At 35.9% G+C, this 13515-nt stretch overlaps 1 protein-coding gene across 1 annotated transcript; it reads left to right on the top strand.

The window, feature by feature from the left end:
- The first annotated feature begins 874 nt into the window (after window positions 1–874).
- Window positions 875–13450, top strand: IBSP (integrin binding sialoprotein). Its single transcript, XM_081109974.1, has 6 exons — window positions 875–2121; window positions 2216–2266; window positions 2361–2438; window positions 7115–7177; window positions 11689–11847; window positions 12405–13450. The coding sequence occupies exons 1-6, from the start codon at window positions 2068–2070 to the stop codon at window positions 12930–12932; spliced, it is 933 nt and encodes a 310-aa protein (XP_080966100.1). The 5' UTR covers window positions 875–2067; the 3' UTR covers window positions 12933–13450.
- Window positions 13451–13515: the final 65 nt, after the last annotated feature.

Raw genomic sequence — 13515 nt, 5'->3', positions numbered from 1 at the left:
CATTTGCAAATCTGCCTCACTGTATGCAGATCACTCCATAAGTTATGCCTAATTAGCATTTCCATTATATAAAATCTTTTCAATACATTATACGTTCAGTTTCAAAGTGTTACTATCCTATAGCTCTGAAATCAGCATGGAAAAATATTTAGTGCTAGAGAAATAGATGATATTGGTGGTTTATCGTACTTTTCCCAACAAAAACTTGTAATCAGAGTCACAAAACTATCCGTTAAGAATAACTTTAATATCCGTTAAATTGTTGTCTGGGTTATTATGGTCAATACAGAGGTCTTTGCTTTTGCCGAATTGCAAAGTAAATAAAATGAGATTTATGTAGGCAGCCAGTTGTTGCCTACCTGAGTATCTCGGTTCTTTTCATATTGCCCCTGCTGTGCTTTCATCTAGTTATCTTTATGGTTTGTCCTAAGAAATTTACATAATGAAAACTCTTTCTACAGTCCTATGTATTCAACTTTTTATCTCTTTAAGATATTATTACTATCCCAACTCTTTTTCATAAAGCTACAGAACAACAATCTTTCTGTTTTTTTGGGAGGGGTGGGGGTGAAGGTAGGGGGGCTGGATTATAGCTGGCAAAGTTCAAAGTATTATTCAGAGCACCCCAAGGACAATGAAAGCTTCTTAAACAGATGAACCCCCTTCAGGGGCAAGATCTCTTTATCCAGTGTGACCACCAAGAACTTTTCCTAAAGTAGGAAGACTGTGAGGAAATGTGTCGGCATCAACATCAAAGACCCACTCTGCCACAAATAGAATGTGGCTTAGGACCCAACAAGCTCCTTCAGGCCTCAAACCTTCCCTGATGTAATGTTTACTTTTAGCGTGAGATACCCAGAACGGATGCAATAAATCTTGTGAATGGTGACAAAACGCAAATCAACCTCCATGGTACAGTATATACATGGGTTTTACACATTTTAAATGTAACTTTTCCAAGTGTGCCTATAGGGAAATTGCCATCACCATTACATATTGCTTCTAGAAGGTAGCAAAGCTGTCGCTCTGACTGAGAAAGCACTCACGGTTAAATGTGTATGTCAGTGCAAGCGGGTGGGTGTTAGTAGGCTGTCAGCTAGTTTATGCAGCCTCTATTAAACTGGGTTTTATCAAATACAATTCAATTAAGGTAGGATTTCACTAATTCTCTTCCCTTTACTTATGAGGATTCCACATGGAACTGAAATCTTTGCATGGCTACAAACCCCAAGACTGTTCAGGAATTACTCCCACTCTGAGAATGGCATCTTCAGTTCCCTGACCCCAGAAAACCCCTGACCTACCCCATGACAGACTCCCCTACTAGTGATGGAAAGCATAAATGGAGCTGGAGAAAAACCTAATTTAAGGAAATTTGCCCCCCATATTTTAAGGTGACACAGCAACATCCTAAGACATGGCTGTTGGTGCAACATGCTATGAGAATAGTATTTCACATATTATGGATCACTCCACACACACACAAAGATACCGAGTATTCTAAAATATTCATAGGAAAATGGTGCCTCATCTCAATTTTACAAAAGACATTTTAGTTCAAAAGCTACCTAGAAGTTGGAAACACCTGTAGAATCATTGGCATGAAAACAATCATTTCAATGTATTCAATTTTTGCTTTGTTTTTAATGAAAAAGAAAAGAAACAGATCTCATAACCACACTAACAATTCAATTCACTTAGCTAATAATCCTATGTCAGTGATATTAGGAGGCCTACCAGCCCCAGTGTGACGTATGCTAAGCATTCATACCCTTTGAAGTGAAGAGATGGTCTTCTAGTGACACATCATAGCAGATAGGTTAAGACCAAATATGGGACTCAAGATTATTTAAACAGGTGGGTACAGTCAGTCTTCTATCCCTTAAATAAAAGGAACAAATTTTAAACAAAAGCAGAAATTTGGTCATAATTACTCAAAACTATAATTGGGGAGAAATAAAAACAAATTAAATATTTCATCATCTAGTATGAGCAAAAAAAATTGCACTTTTATTTTTAATATTTATTAACTTTACCACTTCATTAATTCCAGAAGCAATCACCAAAATGAAGACTGCTTTAATTTTGCTCAGCATTTTGGGAATGGCCTGTGCTTTCTCAGTAAGTTCTTTATTAAAAACGTATATTTATTTCCATTTTTTATCTTTTTTATGTCAATGAGAGGATATGTAATAATTAAATATTTTTTAAACAGATGAAAAATTTTCACCGAAGAGCCAAATTAGAGGATTCTGAAGAAAATGCGGTAATTAATTTTAGCATACTTCTTGGCCTGACTACACTTACTCTGGGTGTATTTGCACATTAAACATGAATATATATTTATTTTGTTTATGCAGGTTTTTAAGTACAGACCTCGGTATTATCTTTATAAGCACGCCTACTTTTACCCTCCTCTAAAACGATTTGCAGTTCAGGTAAGTATAAACACTAATTTTTCTTTTTGCCCATTTCAATTGAAAGAGAATCAAAGTTTTTTAAATTTTGTTTCATTGCTTAAAATATTACAAAGAGTAGTACATATATCTCCTTTTTATTTTCCCCCTTGACCTTTCCCTGGCCTCCCCTACCCCCCAGTGTCTTGTGTCAAATTTAACTATGAAACACTGAATTAAACTCTCACTGAAACTCAGCCAGAAAGATCACTTAATACAAAGTTTGTTTTTAACATAATAAAATAAAATTTATCCTTAGTTCTCTTTTAAAGCAAAGATATACCAAACAGAGTAAAATCATTTGGGTCCAGTCTAGAATATAATAAAAGCAAATACCTTGGCATATTGGATTCAGGTATTTTGGCTAACTCACTGGCAAAAGTGGACGATTTCATCAGTTGTTGATAACTAAGTCAATGACAAGGCCATTAATCATCATGTTATAGTTGATTCAATACCGTCATACAGTTGTTTTACATCCAACAATTTTAGAAACCTTTAATTGGTAGAAAAAATTGAGTTTATAAATAGTGGAGACCATTTAAAAAGAAATTTTTGATAATCAATGTTGATTGCTGAGGATTTTTTGAACCTTTGACCTGTGTAGGTCACAGTGGAGCATAATTATTATAATGACTCAAGAACTGCAGAGGAAAGAGAGAAATTCATGAAGTAAACCAACATGCTTATGAGAAAAACAAAACATTCTTGAAAACAAAAAGAAAAATAGCCAAACTAAAAATACAAGTTTCCATTTTTATTGGGTTACCTGTGAAGAGGGCCTTTGAAAACTGGAGGGTGTGGTGTTGATTTTAAATACACAACCAACCAGAATTGCACTATTTTTATTCCTATACAGTTTGGGTTGAGGGTACCAATTATGCACCATTTGACTCAGGACTCCTGAGACACTAAAAGCAGTCAAGATGCTGAAAAGAATGCCTCAGCACAGTGGCTTGGCACAGCATTCTCCCATAGGTTGGGCCAACCCATCTCTAACTCATACAGTGATAGGAAATGATCATTTTAAAGTATTTCTAGCACCGTAATAATTATGGGGAATGTGTGTGGCCAAAGAAATATGAACACAAATGATACAAGAGCTGTGGGTTTTCAGAATTGTCTTCCATTCTTTGGTTCACCTCAAGCCCATAAATAAACACTGTTCATTTGAAAGTTTACTTCGTTTTCTTTCTTAAATAAAACAGAAATGATAATAAATTCAACTTTCTGAGTAGCTCCTCAACTTTCTAAAATACCAGGGACTTAAAAAGATATTCACACCTAGAAATTTATATATGTGGTCCAATTAAAATACCTATACTGAAATGATATTAGGAAAAGTTTTATTTTCCATTGACAGACTCTAAGTATATCTTTAATATACAAAATTTCCACAAATTATCTGCAAATTGGTCCATCTCAACTAATTAAAAATATGAAAGTAAGATAGTTGTTTTTTTAAAAAAGAATCCAATAAAATATATCTCCCCATTTAACACTCTTACATAGTATTTATGATATACTCTTCTATTTTGCAGTTTGACTTTCAAGACTTTTTTCTTATGTTTACTTGTATATTTTTCATTGCTCTTCATTATTTATTCTCTTAAGTCTATTACTTACTGCTCAGATTGTCACTCCACAATGGATTCAGCTGTATTGACTTTGAAATTTGTGTTTTATTTAAACAAATCTATTTATATATAATTATTTCTAAAATACCAACTTGTATGAAACATGCTATAGTGATTGCAAAGCTATTAACAGTCTACCATAACTTATCTATTGGTGTGCTATAGACATTGAAGTATAAATAAGGTCATATCTTAAGCATTTTTAATTGAAGAAATTGCTTTTTTATGATTTTTATGATTCAACTGATAATTGATTAGTATGTGAACTCTTTGAGGGCAAGAACATTATCTTATATTTCTCACTAGGGGCTCAGTGCACGAAATTTGTGCACTCGAGGCAGGGGGTCCCTCAGCTCGGCCTGCGCCCTCTCACAGTCCAGGAGCCCTCAGGGGATGTCCGACTGACAGTGTAGGCCTGCTGTCCACAGTTGGACATCCTTAGCTCTGCCGCAGAGGCGGGAGAGGCTCCTGCCACTGCTGCTGCAGTCGCCAGCCATGAGCCCGGCTCTGGCTGAGCAGCACTCCCCCTGTGGGAGCACACTGACCACCAGAGGGCAGCTCCTGCGTTGAGCAAGATTAGGCCAAAATTGGCTCTCTGACATCCCCTGAGGGGTCCCAGATTGCGAGAGGTCACAGCCCAGGCCGAGGGACCCCACCAGAGTATGATCAGGGCCGGGGAGGGACGCAGGGGGTTGGCCAGCTGAGGAGGGACTGCGGGAGGGCTCCAGGGCGTGTCCTGCCGGTCTCACTCAGTCTGATTGGCCAGACCCCAGCAGCAAGCTAACCTACCAGTCAAAGCATATGCCCCTTGGTGGTCAGTGCACGTCATAGTGCCTGGTCAACTGGTAGACTGTCTGCCCCCTGGTGGTCAGTGCACATCATAGTGAGTGGTTGAGCAGCCTTAGCATATCATTAGCATATTATGTTTTGATTGGTTGAATGGATGACTGGACAACTGGACACAGCATATTAGGCTTTTATTATATAGGATATTGAACTCATCTCAGCTATCACAGTGCTCAATACAGAGAAACTGTCCATATTTCCAACCTCATCTCTTGTTATGACCCTCATTCTCAGTACAATGCCTGGAATGTATACTTGGGAGTTGAATAGATGGAGTGATAGAAGGTAGAAGGAGTAATGGTTAATATATATATATATATATATATATATATATATATATATATACTTTTGGAAAATCCATAGGATTTATTTATTTATTTATTTTTTAAAATATATTTTATTGATTTTTTACAGAGAGGAAGGGAGAGAGATAGAGAGTTAGAAACATCGATGAGAGAGAAACATCGATCAGCCGCCTCCTGCACATCTCCTACTGGGGATGTGCCCGCAACCCAGGTACATGCCCTTGACCGGAATCGAACCTAGGACCTTTCAGTCCGCAGGCCGACACTCTATCCACTGAGCCAAACCGGTTTCGGCGCGGAACATCCATAGGATTTAGTGACAAATTATAATAGGAATAAATGAAAGATAGGAAATGAAGGAAAAGCCCAGGCTTCAAGGCATTACATTCAGTTTTATAATTGTTCTCACTGTAGATATTAATTGAAGGGGATGTGTTTGGGCTAGGAATAAAGCTAGACATGAGAAAGTTTGGAAAATGATGAAACACTCCCACTGAAGCAAAATATGCTGTCCTCCCTATGTAATTTAACTAACAAATAAAAGTAGTTCAAATATAATATCTTTCTTTATTTACTCTCTGGGCTGGGAAAAGAACAACCATTAAGGTCATGGCAGTGGAAGAGCAGGTCTAATTATTCTCTTTTCCACCCAAGGCTATTCTTGGCTCACGGGGACAAGCATTCCCTTTCCTTGGGTGGAAGGTGTGGCCACCTGAGGAATAAGCCCAGCAGGATGGCCCTGAGTAGGACTGGATCCGGACTGTTTCCTAAAATCCGATTTCTAACCTGGAGGTTCTTCTGCAGCTATATTGTCTAAGGCCCATGGAATTTAACTGAGTCAGAATCAAAATTAACATTTGCAAAGTAGAAAATGACAGAATCATAAGTTGGGTATCCATTTGTATACCTGCTGCCTTTAAAAGTTGTGGCACAGAAAGAAGGAAACTTCAATTAGATTCAAACTGGGAGAAAGATGAAGAATCTCCTCAACTGTCTTAAAGGCTCTGAAAGCAAAAGTTTAGATTTGCGTTTTCCTGTAAAAAGTAGCAAAGCTCATTAATTTATAATTATATTTGTATATCAGATTCCTTGGTTCAATTTATTCTCATTCAATATTGAGCTATATAGAGGGATGGTACTCTAAAATTTCATAAATGAATTAATTTTTCTCTTAAATAACTTCCAATATACAGGGTGGCCAAAATAGGTTTATAGCTGTGAGTATGCAAGAGAGATTATTTTTATATTATTATTTATTTATTATTATGTTATTTTTATATTACAACTATAAACCTACTTTTGCCCATACCTGTATACTAATACATATTACACTTTTAGATATTAGTTTTATATAGAAAGATAATAAAAATTATATGCAAATTTAAAGTCAAATTCTAATTTAAACTCACCAGGAACATGAATTACTTAAGAGAATCATTTTACTAGTATAATAAACCTAATCATCATTTTATTCATATTTTATAAAGAAAAGAAAATAATGTGATCTACGCCTAGCCCAAGATTTGCCTTGAACTGGTTGATGTTATGACCATTCTGGGCTTCAGATTCCTTCTTTGTAAAAAAAAGAAATTGGACCAGATAATCCTCTTGGTCTCTTAGAGCTAAGCAATTTTGTAATTCATTGCTCTAGTTTTTACATACAAAGTGTTTTTAACAGATTGTCTATGCTTTGAGGGTAAAAATGGAATATCTCATACATATCTTGATCATTGTAAAATACCTTTTCCTCTCTAACCTCATTTTATTTGTGCCCAATCTCCTTTTTCACATTAGCACGAGAACTGTTCTAATAAATGTAAATCTACATATATAATCACATGTGTATGAATTCATGTGTACATTTTTTTAGAACAGTGACTCATCTGAAGAAAATGGAGATGGTGATAGCTCAGAAGAGGAGGAAGGGGAAGAGGTAAGAAATTTCTGCAGTTTTTTTCTAACAAACCAGGCAGCACAAAAACAAATAGGAAACTAGTTTACTGTAGTAGGGACTCAGCAAACAGCATTGCCAGCTTACCAACTGCCCACAGTCTTCTATTTTGGATAAGTAAAATGTTACTTAAATTAGAATAAACTAAAATGACCTGTTTAAAACTATTGCAGTTTGGGGTTAAAGTGACCTGTACACAAAACCAAAAGTGGCCCCATTTTAAGTGGAAGAAGTCTGAATTCTGATAAAAAGGAAAGAAAGTGTTATTTACATTTAAGTGGATAGAACATGATGGTAAAATACAAGTGTATAATAGTTCTAAACTCAGTGAAATGCTTATTTTAATGACTAAATTTACCAAGTGAGTAGTATTTGAAAACTAATCTTATATCCTCTACACTACAGTGTTATTGTGATTCATCAGCCTTTCTTGACCCACCAAAGTAGCATTGTTCTTTTTAGTAGGAATTTCATGTCTTTTTTGATTAATGACAAAATTCATGTTTTTACAGAAATGCAAATACTCAAGATGTAAAAATGTCTTCCAATATCGTACTAAAAATCAGTGTAGTCATGGCTAAAATTCATCTATATATCTTAGAAACTGTGCTAACATGTTTATAATTGACACTCTTACCCAAGGATATGTACTAATTAGGTACATTTTTCTGGGTTATCAATTATAGCAATCCACTGGTTTGGGAACCTTCTAAGTTCAGGTATTCATAGGTGCTATTTATGAATGGACAATGACAGTAAAAAATGGATCATGAATAAATGTTTGTTAATCTTGAAAACAAAACAGTGCAGGAACTTTAAAAATGACAAATAATTAGTTTAATTTTTTAAACTGTAAAATTAACATTTCCAGTACAATAATTTACCCTACTAGCTTAAAGAAAGGCCTTACCAAGAATATCAAGCCAGTACCAGGAAAAATGCCACCTACTAAATCCCACAAATTTCTGCCTGTATTGAACATAGTAATCTTACAGAAGAACTAAGCTAGGATAATCCACTTAACTACAGCTGTTCACTGTACAGTGATTGTAAAATTGCCTTGCCAGCTAGATTTCCCAAGGCTCTTCACTTGTTGTAATGGTGGTTGGGGATGGAGGAGTAATAGGATGCCTTTACTACTCAGATGCAATCACACACACTCAAAATTTTGCCAATAACCACTGAACATATATGATCCTCCAAGAAATTATTTTTAAACTCCCCATGACCCAAAGAACTTAGAGAGTCCAGGTGTCCTCAAACTACGGCCCGTGGGCCACATGCAAATACAAATATTATATTTGTTCCCGTTTTGTTTTTTTTACTTCAAAATAAGATATGTGCAGTGTGCATAGGAATTTGTTCATAGTTGTTTTTTTAAACTATAGTCCGGCCCTCCAACGGTCTGAGGGACAGTGAACTGGCCCCCTGTTTAAAAAGTTTGAGGACCCCTGTTAGAGACCATAGGTTTCATTCCTCTTTAGGGAGAAATAGTGCAGTACTGTTTTCTGTATCTCCTTGTCCTGAATAGCACTGTTTCTTATACATATATGGTGCCCAGTAATTTTTGGTGGTTTGGTTTTGAACCGTCAGAGGAATAAATGCTCCAAAGATCATTCACTAAAAGTGATCATTGAAAAGTGGATGAAAAAAACTTGGAGTCTTCCATTCTAAAGAGATTCTACAAGCACTTTGCCCCCATTTCTTCCCTACAAGTTCATTGGCAATTCAGACTAAACATAGTCTCCAAGAATTGTATTCACATGAGAAGGTGTGTAGGCATATTTTCGATTTGGTAAACATATATTTTTTTCCACTTCTAAACTATTCAGTCTCAATAACTACAAAACCTCTGTTAAAATACAATACACTTAACACAATGATCATGAGTATGCAGATTGCTGAAATTTCAGAAACTGAACACACAAGTGTAACTGGCACTCACATAAAAAAACAACCCATGCTTTGGGCTCCATTCCATTCATTAACCAACCCCCACCAAGGCAACTGCTATGTTGACTCGCAACAGATTTTTTTACCTTTCTGTGTATTGTATGCATATGTGGAATCACACAGCATATACTCTTCCATGTGTGTCCTGTTCTTTCAATTTCAGAGACTGATTTATATTGTTCTATAGTTGTAACTTATTCACTCCCATTGTTAGTATTTCATTATGTTAATGTACCACAATGTATTATTCTTCTGTTTATGGGCATTTGGGTGGTTTCTATGAACATTCTAGCATTCCCTCTGGTGACATATGCATTCATTTCTGGTCGCCAATTTACCTGGAAGTGAAATTCCTAAGTCAAAAGGCTATGCATATGTTTAACCTGAGTAGATTCAACTAAACAGCTTTCCAAGGCAGGTGTACCAACGTGAGCTCCCACCGTCAGTAGGAGGGTTCTCACCAACACTTTTTCTTTCAGTCATTTTAGCATTCTAGTGGGTTAATAATACTTTTTAAAGTACAAGTTACTGCTAATAAACAGATTGGCCTATTTTCCTTTTTAACTTATTGCAGCAGGACATCCTCAAATAGAATATCTAGGAAAAGAAAGGGTGTTGTAGGAGAAAATATAAATGTCTATAAATTGGGAGTTTGGGCCTTTATTCATGACCCTGCCACTAATTATCTGCTGTCTATTGACCTCATATGAGTCATTTATTTCATCGGACCTCAGATTTTTCACCTGTGAAATGAGGGTACAGGACCCAGCTTGTATATCTTCATACTCTAAGGATCATCCCTCCTCCACACCTGAAAGATTTCATTTGTTGGACTAAAATGTAAACATGAAAAAATAAATAAACAGTATGGTGTTTGTGGACTATTTAACACAATTAGCTTGGATATTGTTTTGGGGTTGACCCTAGCATTCCCAAGAATTCACTGAAACAGTGGAATTTATAAATTTTCTGAAGCAAACATATTTATTTTTATATTTAAATATGTTTTTATTGATTTTAGAGAGAGTAAGGGAGACAGAGAGAGAGCGATAAAAACATCAATGATGAGAAATCGTTGATGGGCTGCCTCCTACATGCCCCCTACTGAGGATTGAGCCCACAACCTGAGCATGTGCCCTGACCGAGAATTGAACTAAGATCTCGTGGTTCCTGGGTTGATGCTCAACCACTGAGCCACACCTGCCGAACAAACATATTCTTTTTTAATAATAAGGCAGACTAAATCTGAGTTTTATTTGTTTTTCAAGTCTTCAAATATAGGATCCCTAGTTAAAGTAATCCTAACATCACACTATCTTTAAAAATACATTAAAATAAATTCAATTTCCAGGACTTAAAGTAAATAAATTCTATAGAAATGAATTCCTGATTTTTAATATTAGCTATGAAATACTTTGTGAAATTAATTCAATTAACAAACAGTTGCCTAACAACATGGAGTAAAGGAAAAAGACTAAAATGTTAAAAGATTATAATAAGCATTCATTTGAGGAGAGGTAATTTTTAAAAAACATATTCATGCAGAGCATAATATATTACTAGGGTTTCTTGGAGTGTCTAGTTTCCTCATTGCACAGAAAAACTGATTGCATGTCAAATTCTTGACATCTTTTGAATACAGCATATGCCATAGAACTGGCTTACAATTGGCAGATAGATCTTGAATTAAATATATCCTTTTTCTTTTAATAAGCTTAAAAACTAATGAGATGCATTCATTTTTTTTGGTAATAAATAAGACATGCTATCAATTTGTTTGAAAGGAGTTGGTTTATATAAAAAAATTCCCTTTTGAAAAATATATACTAGTGGTAATGTGGACAACTCAGATAAATTCTAACCATCATCAAAAACTTCAAAGGCTCAGCTTTTTGAGTTAGAAAGATATAGTTTCATCACTTACCATGAGAACTTAAGCAAGTTTTTAGCTTTTCTGAGCTCAATTTATTTTTCTAAAGAGTAAGAAGAATAATCCTGCCTTACAGTGCTGCTATGAAGAACTAAAGAAAAATAGTTATAAAGTTCTCAGCTAATTTGTCAACAAGTATAAGAATTAATTTGCTACCATGTTGTAGTAGTTGCTAATAAGATTTTTTAAATTTTAATTATTTAAATCAAACATTTTTAATCAACTTAAATTGAATCAACTTAAATTATATTACTTCAGTTAACGAAAAAGACTTTAATTGTGAGACTTTAAGAACCTAAGTCCTGTATGTTGTGATACCGTATAGAAAGATAGGCTGAAATTTTTATACAAATATTTATGAATTAATTAAATAGAATGTAAAAATATCTAAAACACACCATAGTGAGATACATAGTATGTGGTAACTTTGAGTTGAGTTATAAAAAGTTAGAAGTGCAAATGGCATAAGAGGAAGCAGAATTATCAACATGGGTGATGAGCTGGCTGAGCAATACAAAGCCTTTTTTCCCAACAATGGTCCATGACTCCAACAAATCTCAAGTTATCTTCTGGCTAAAATAACTTCTTTTGCTCTGGACGTTTCTACCAGGAGAATTCAAATGAAGAAGCAAACAATGAAGAGTCTAATGAAGATGAAGAATCCGAGGCTGAGAACTCCACCCTTTCTGCTACGACACCTGGCTATGGAGAGGAGACCACGCCTGGAACGGGAAATGTAGGCCTAGCTGCCATCCAACTTCCCAAGAAGGTAATAATTTACCCCAATGTTAAATATGACCTCATTCCTCCACTGAAGCTTAAGGTTATCCTGACACTATATACAGAGAATTCTGTATTGTCTTTTTAACTCACTGAGAAAGCAAGAGCAGATACAATTTTCTGGTTTACAAATAAGGAAAGATCTTTTTCCATGCAAGTTCTCTTCCCATGATATTACAGTGACTTGTACATTATAACAGAAGATTAAGGACAAGCATCTTAGCAATGGATTAAAGGTCTTGAGAGATGCCATTACATTTCAGGGAACAGGATTCAAGACAGAAAGTGAGTAGCAAAGCTATAGAAAGCATCTCCTACAGAGACAGCCCATTTATCAAGTACATTTTTCTCCTTCAAAGCCCAGAGACAAAGGTCCAAATTCTGAATTTTTGAAGTCCCCACCAATCCTTTTGTAAGTTAAATTGGCTTCAATTCAGAATTACATCTAGAACAAGGCTATCAGTACAATCGGTGTTGAATGAAGTGATGGCTTTTTTTACAATTTTTCATGCCTAGATTTGGATTCTTTCAAATTTTCCCTTCCAGGCTGGAGATGTAGGAAAGAAGGCTACAAAAAAGGAGGAAAGTGAAGAAGAAGAAGAAGAAGAAGAAGAGGAAGAGGAAGAAAATGAAAATGAAGAAAACGAAGCAGAAGTGGATGAAAATGGGCAAGGCATAAATGGCACTAGCACCAACAGCACAGATGTAGAAAATGGCAATGGCAGCAGTGGTGGAGACAATGGAGAAGAAGAAGAAGAAGAAGGGGAAGAAGAAAATGCAGAAGGAACCACAGTGGCTGGAGAGCAGGACAATGGCGGGTTTGAACCCACCACTCCACCACAGGAGGCCTATGGGACCACCCCCCCACCACAGGGGGGAACCACTACCACTGAATATGAGGGGGAGTATGAACAAACAGGCACCAATGACTATGACAATGGATATGAAGTCTATGAAAATGAGAATGCGGAACCTCGAGGGGACAATTACCGAGCCTATGAGGATGAGTACAGCTACTATAAAGGGCGTGGCTATGATAGCTATGATGGTCAAAATTACTACTACCACCAGTGAAGGCCCAGGCTGGGATAAAGTCATCCATTTTGGTGTTTCATATGGCTACAGTTTTCAATGTTCAACTCAGGAAGGTGCAATGTAACACACGTGCATATAATAATGTGGAACGGTGCTACTGTTCAAAGGGATTTTCTGTAATTGCTTCTGCAAGTGATGGGCTTCATGCTGCTTTCCCCTGGTATGTTATTGAGAGGTCATTGTAAATCAGGGTCATTTGTCAAGTGGTAAACAAATCCATGAGATCGAGTTCAATTGAATGTTTTGAAGTTGTAGTTGTTCTATAAGTAGTATTTTTAACGTGTTCACTCTATTACTGCTAAAACATACTTTTTGTGCAAGAAGTGCTTCTAAGAAGAAACTCATTGACATTAGTGACACTGTATACAATAAATGTGTAATTCTTTAATCATACTACCTATCCAACACTGTATAGTTTAATTATCATCCTCATGTATTTTTATGTGACCTGTATGTATATTCTATTATGGGTTTTATCACAAATAAAAATGCAATCCTTAAAATGTGTTATATGAAGAAAAGTGAGAGATTAGGAATGAAAACAATGTGAGGCAAGTAGGGG

The sequence above is a fragment of the Myotis nattereri genome (assembly GCF_964212035.1).
Source record: "Myotis nattereri genome assembly, chromosome: 1".
In the NCBI taxonomy this organism is placed as follows: Eukaryota; Metazoa; Chordata; class Mammalia; order Chiroptera; family Vespertilionidae; genus Myotis; species Myotis nattereri.
The sequence above is the reverse complement of the archived record's forward strand: the minus strand, read 5'-3'. Positions and strand labels throughout refer to the sequence as shown.

What these genes read in the sequence shown, in the direction of transcription:
- IBSP (XM_081109974.1), top strand. Translation starts at nt 2,068, where the DNA reads ATGAAGACTGCTTTAATTTTGCTCAGCATTTTGGGAATGGCCTGTGCT. An exon ending in GAATGGCCTGTGCTTTCTCA is followed by an intron (nt 2,122 to 2,215) that starts GTAAGTTCTTTA and finishes TTTTTTAAACAG; the next exon opens with ATGAAAAATTTTCACCGAAG. An exon ending in AAGAGGAGGAAGGGGAAGAG is followed by an intron (nt 7,178 to 11,688) that starts GTAAGAAATTTC and finishes CGTTTCTACCAG; the next exon opens with GAGAATTCAAATGAAGAAGC.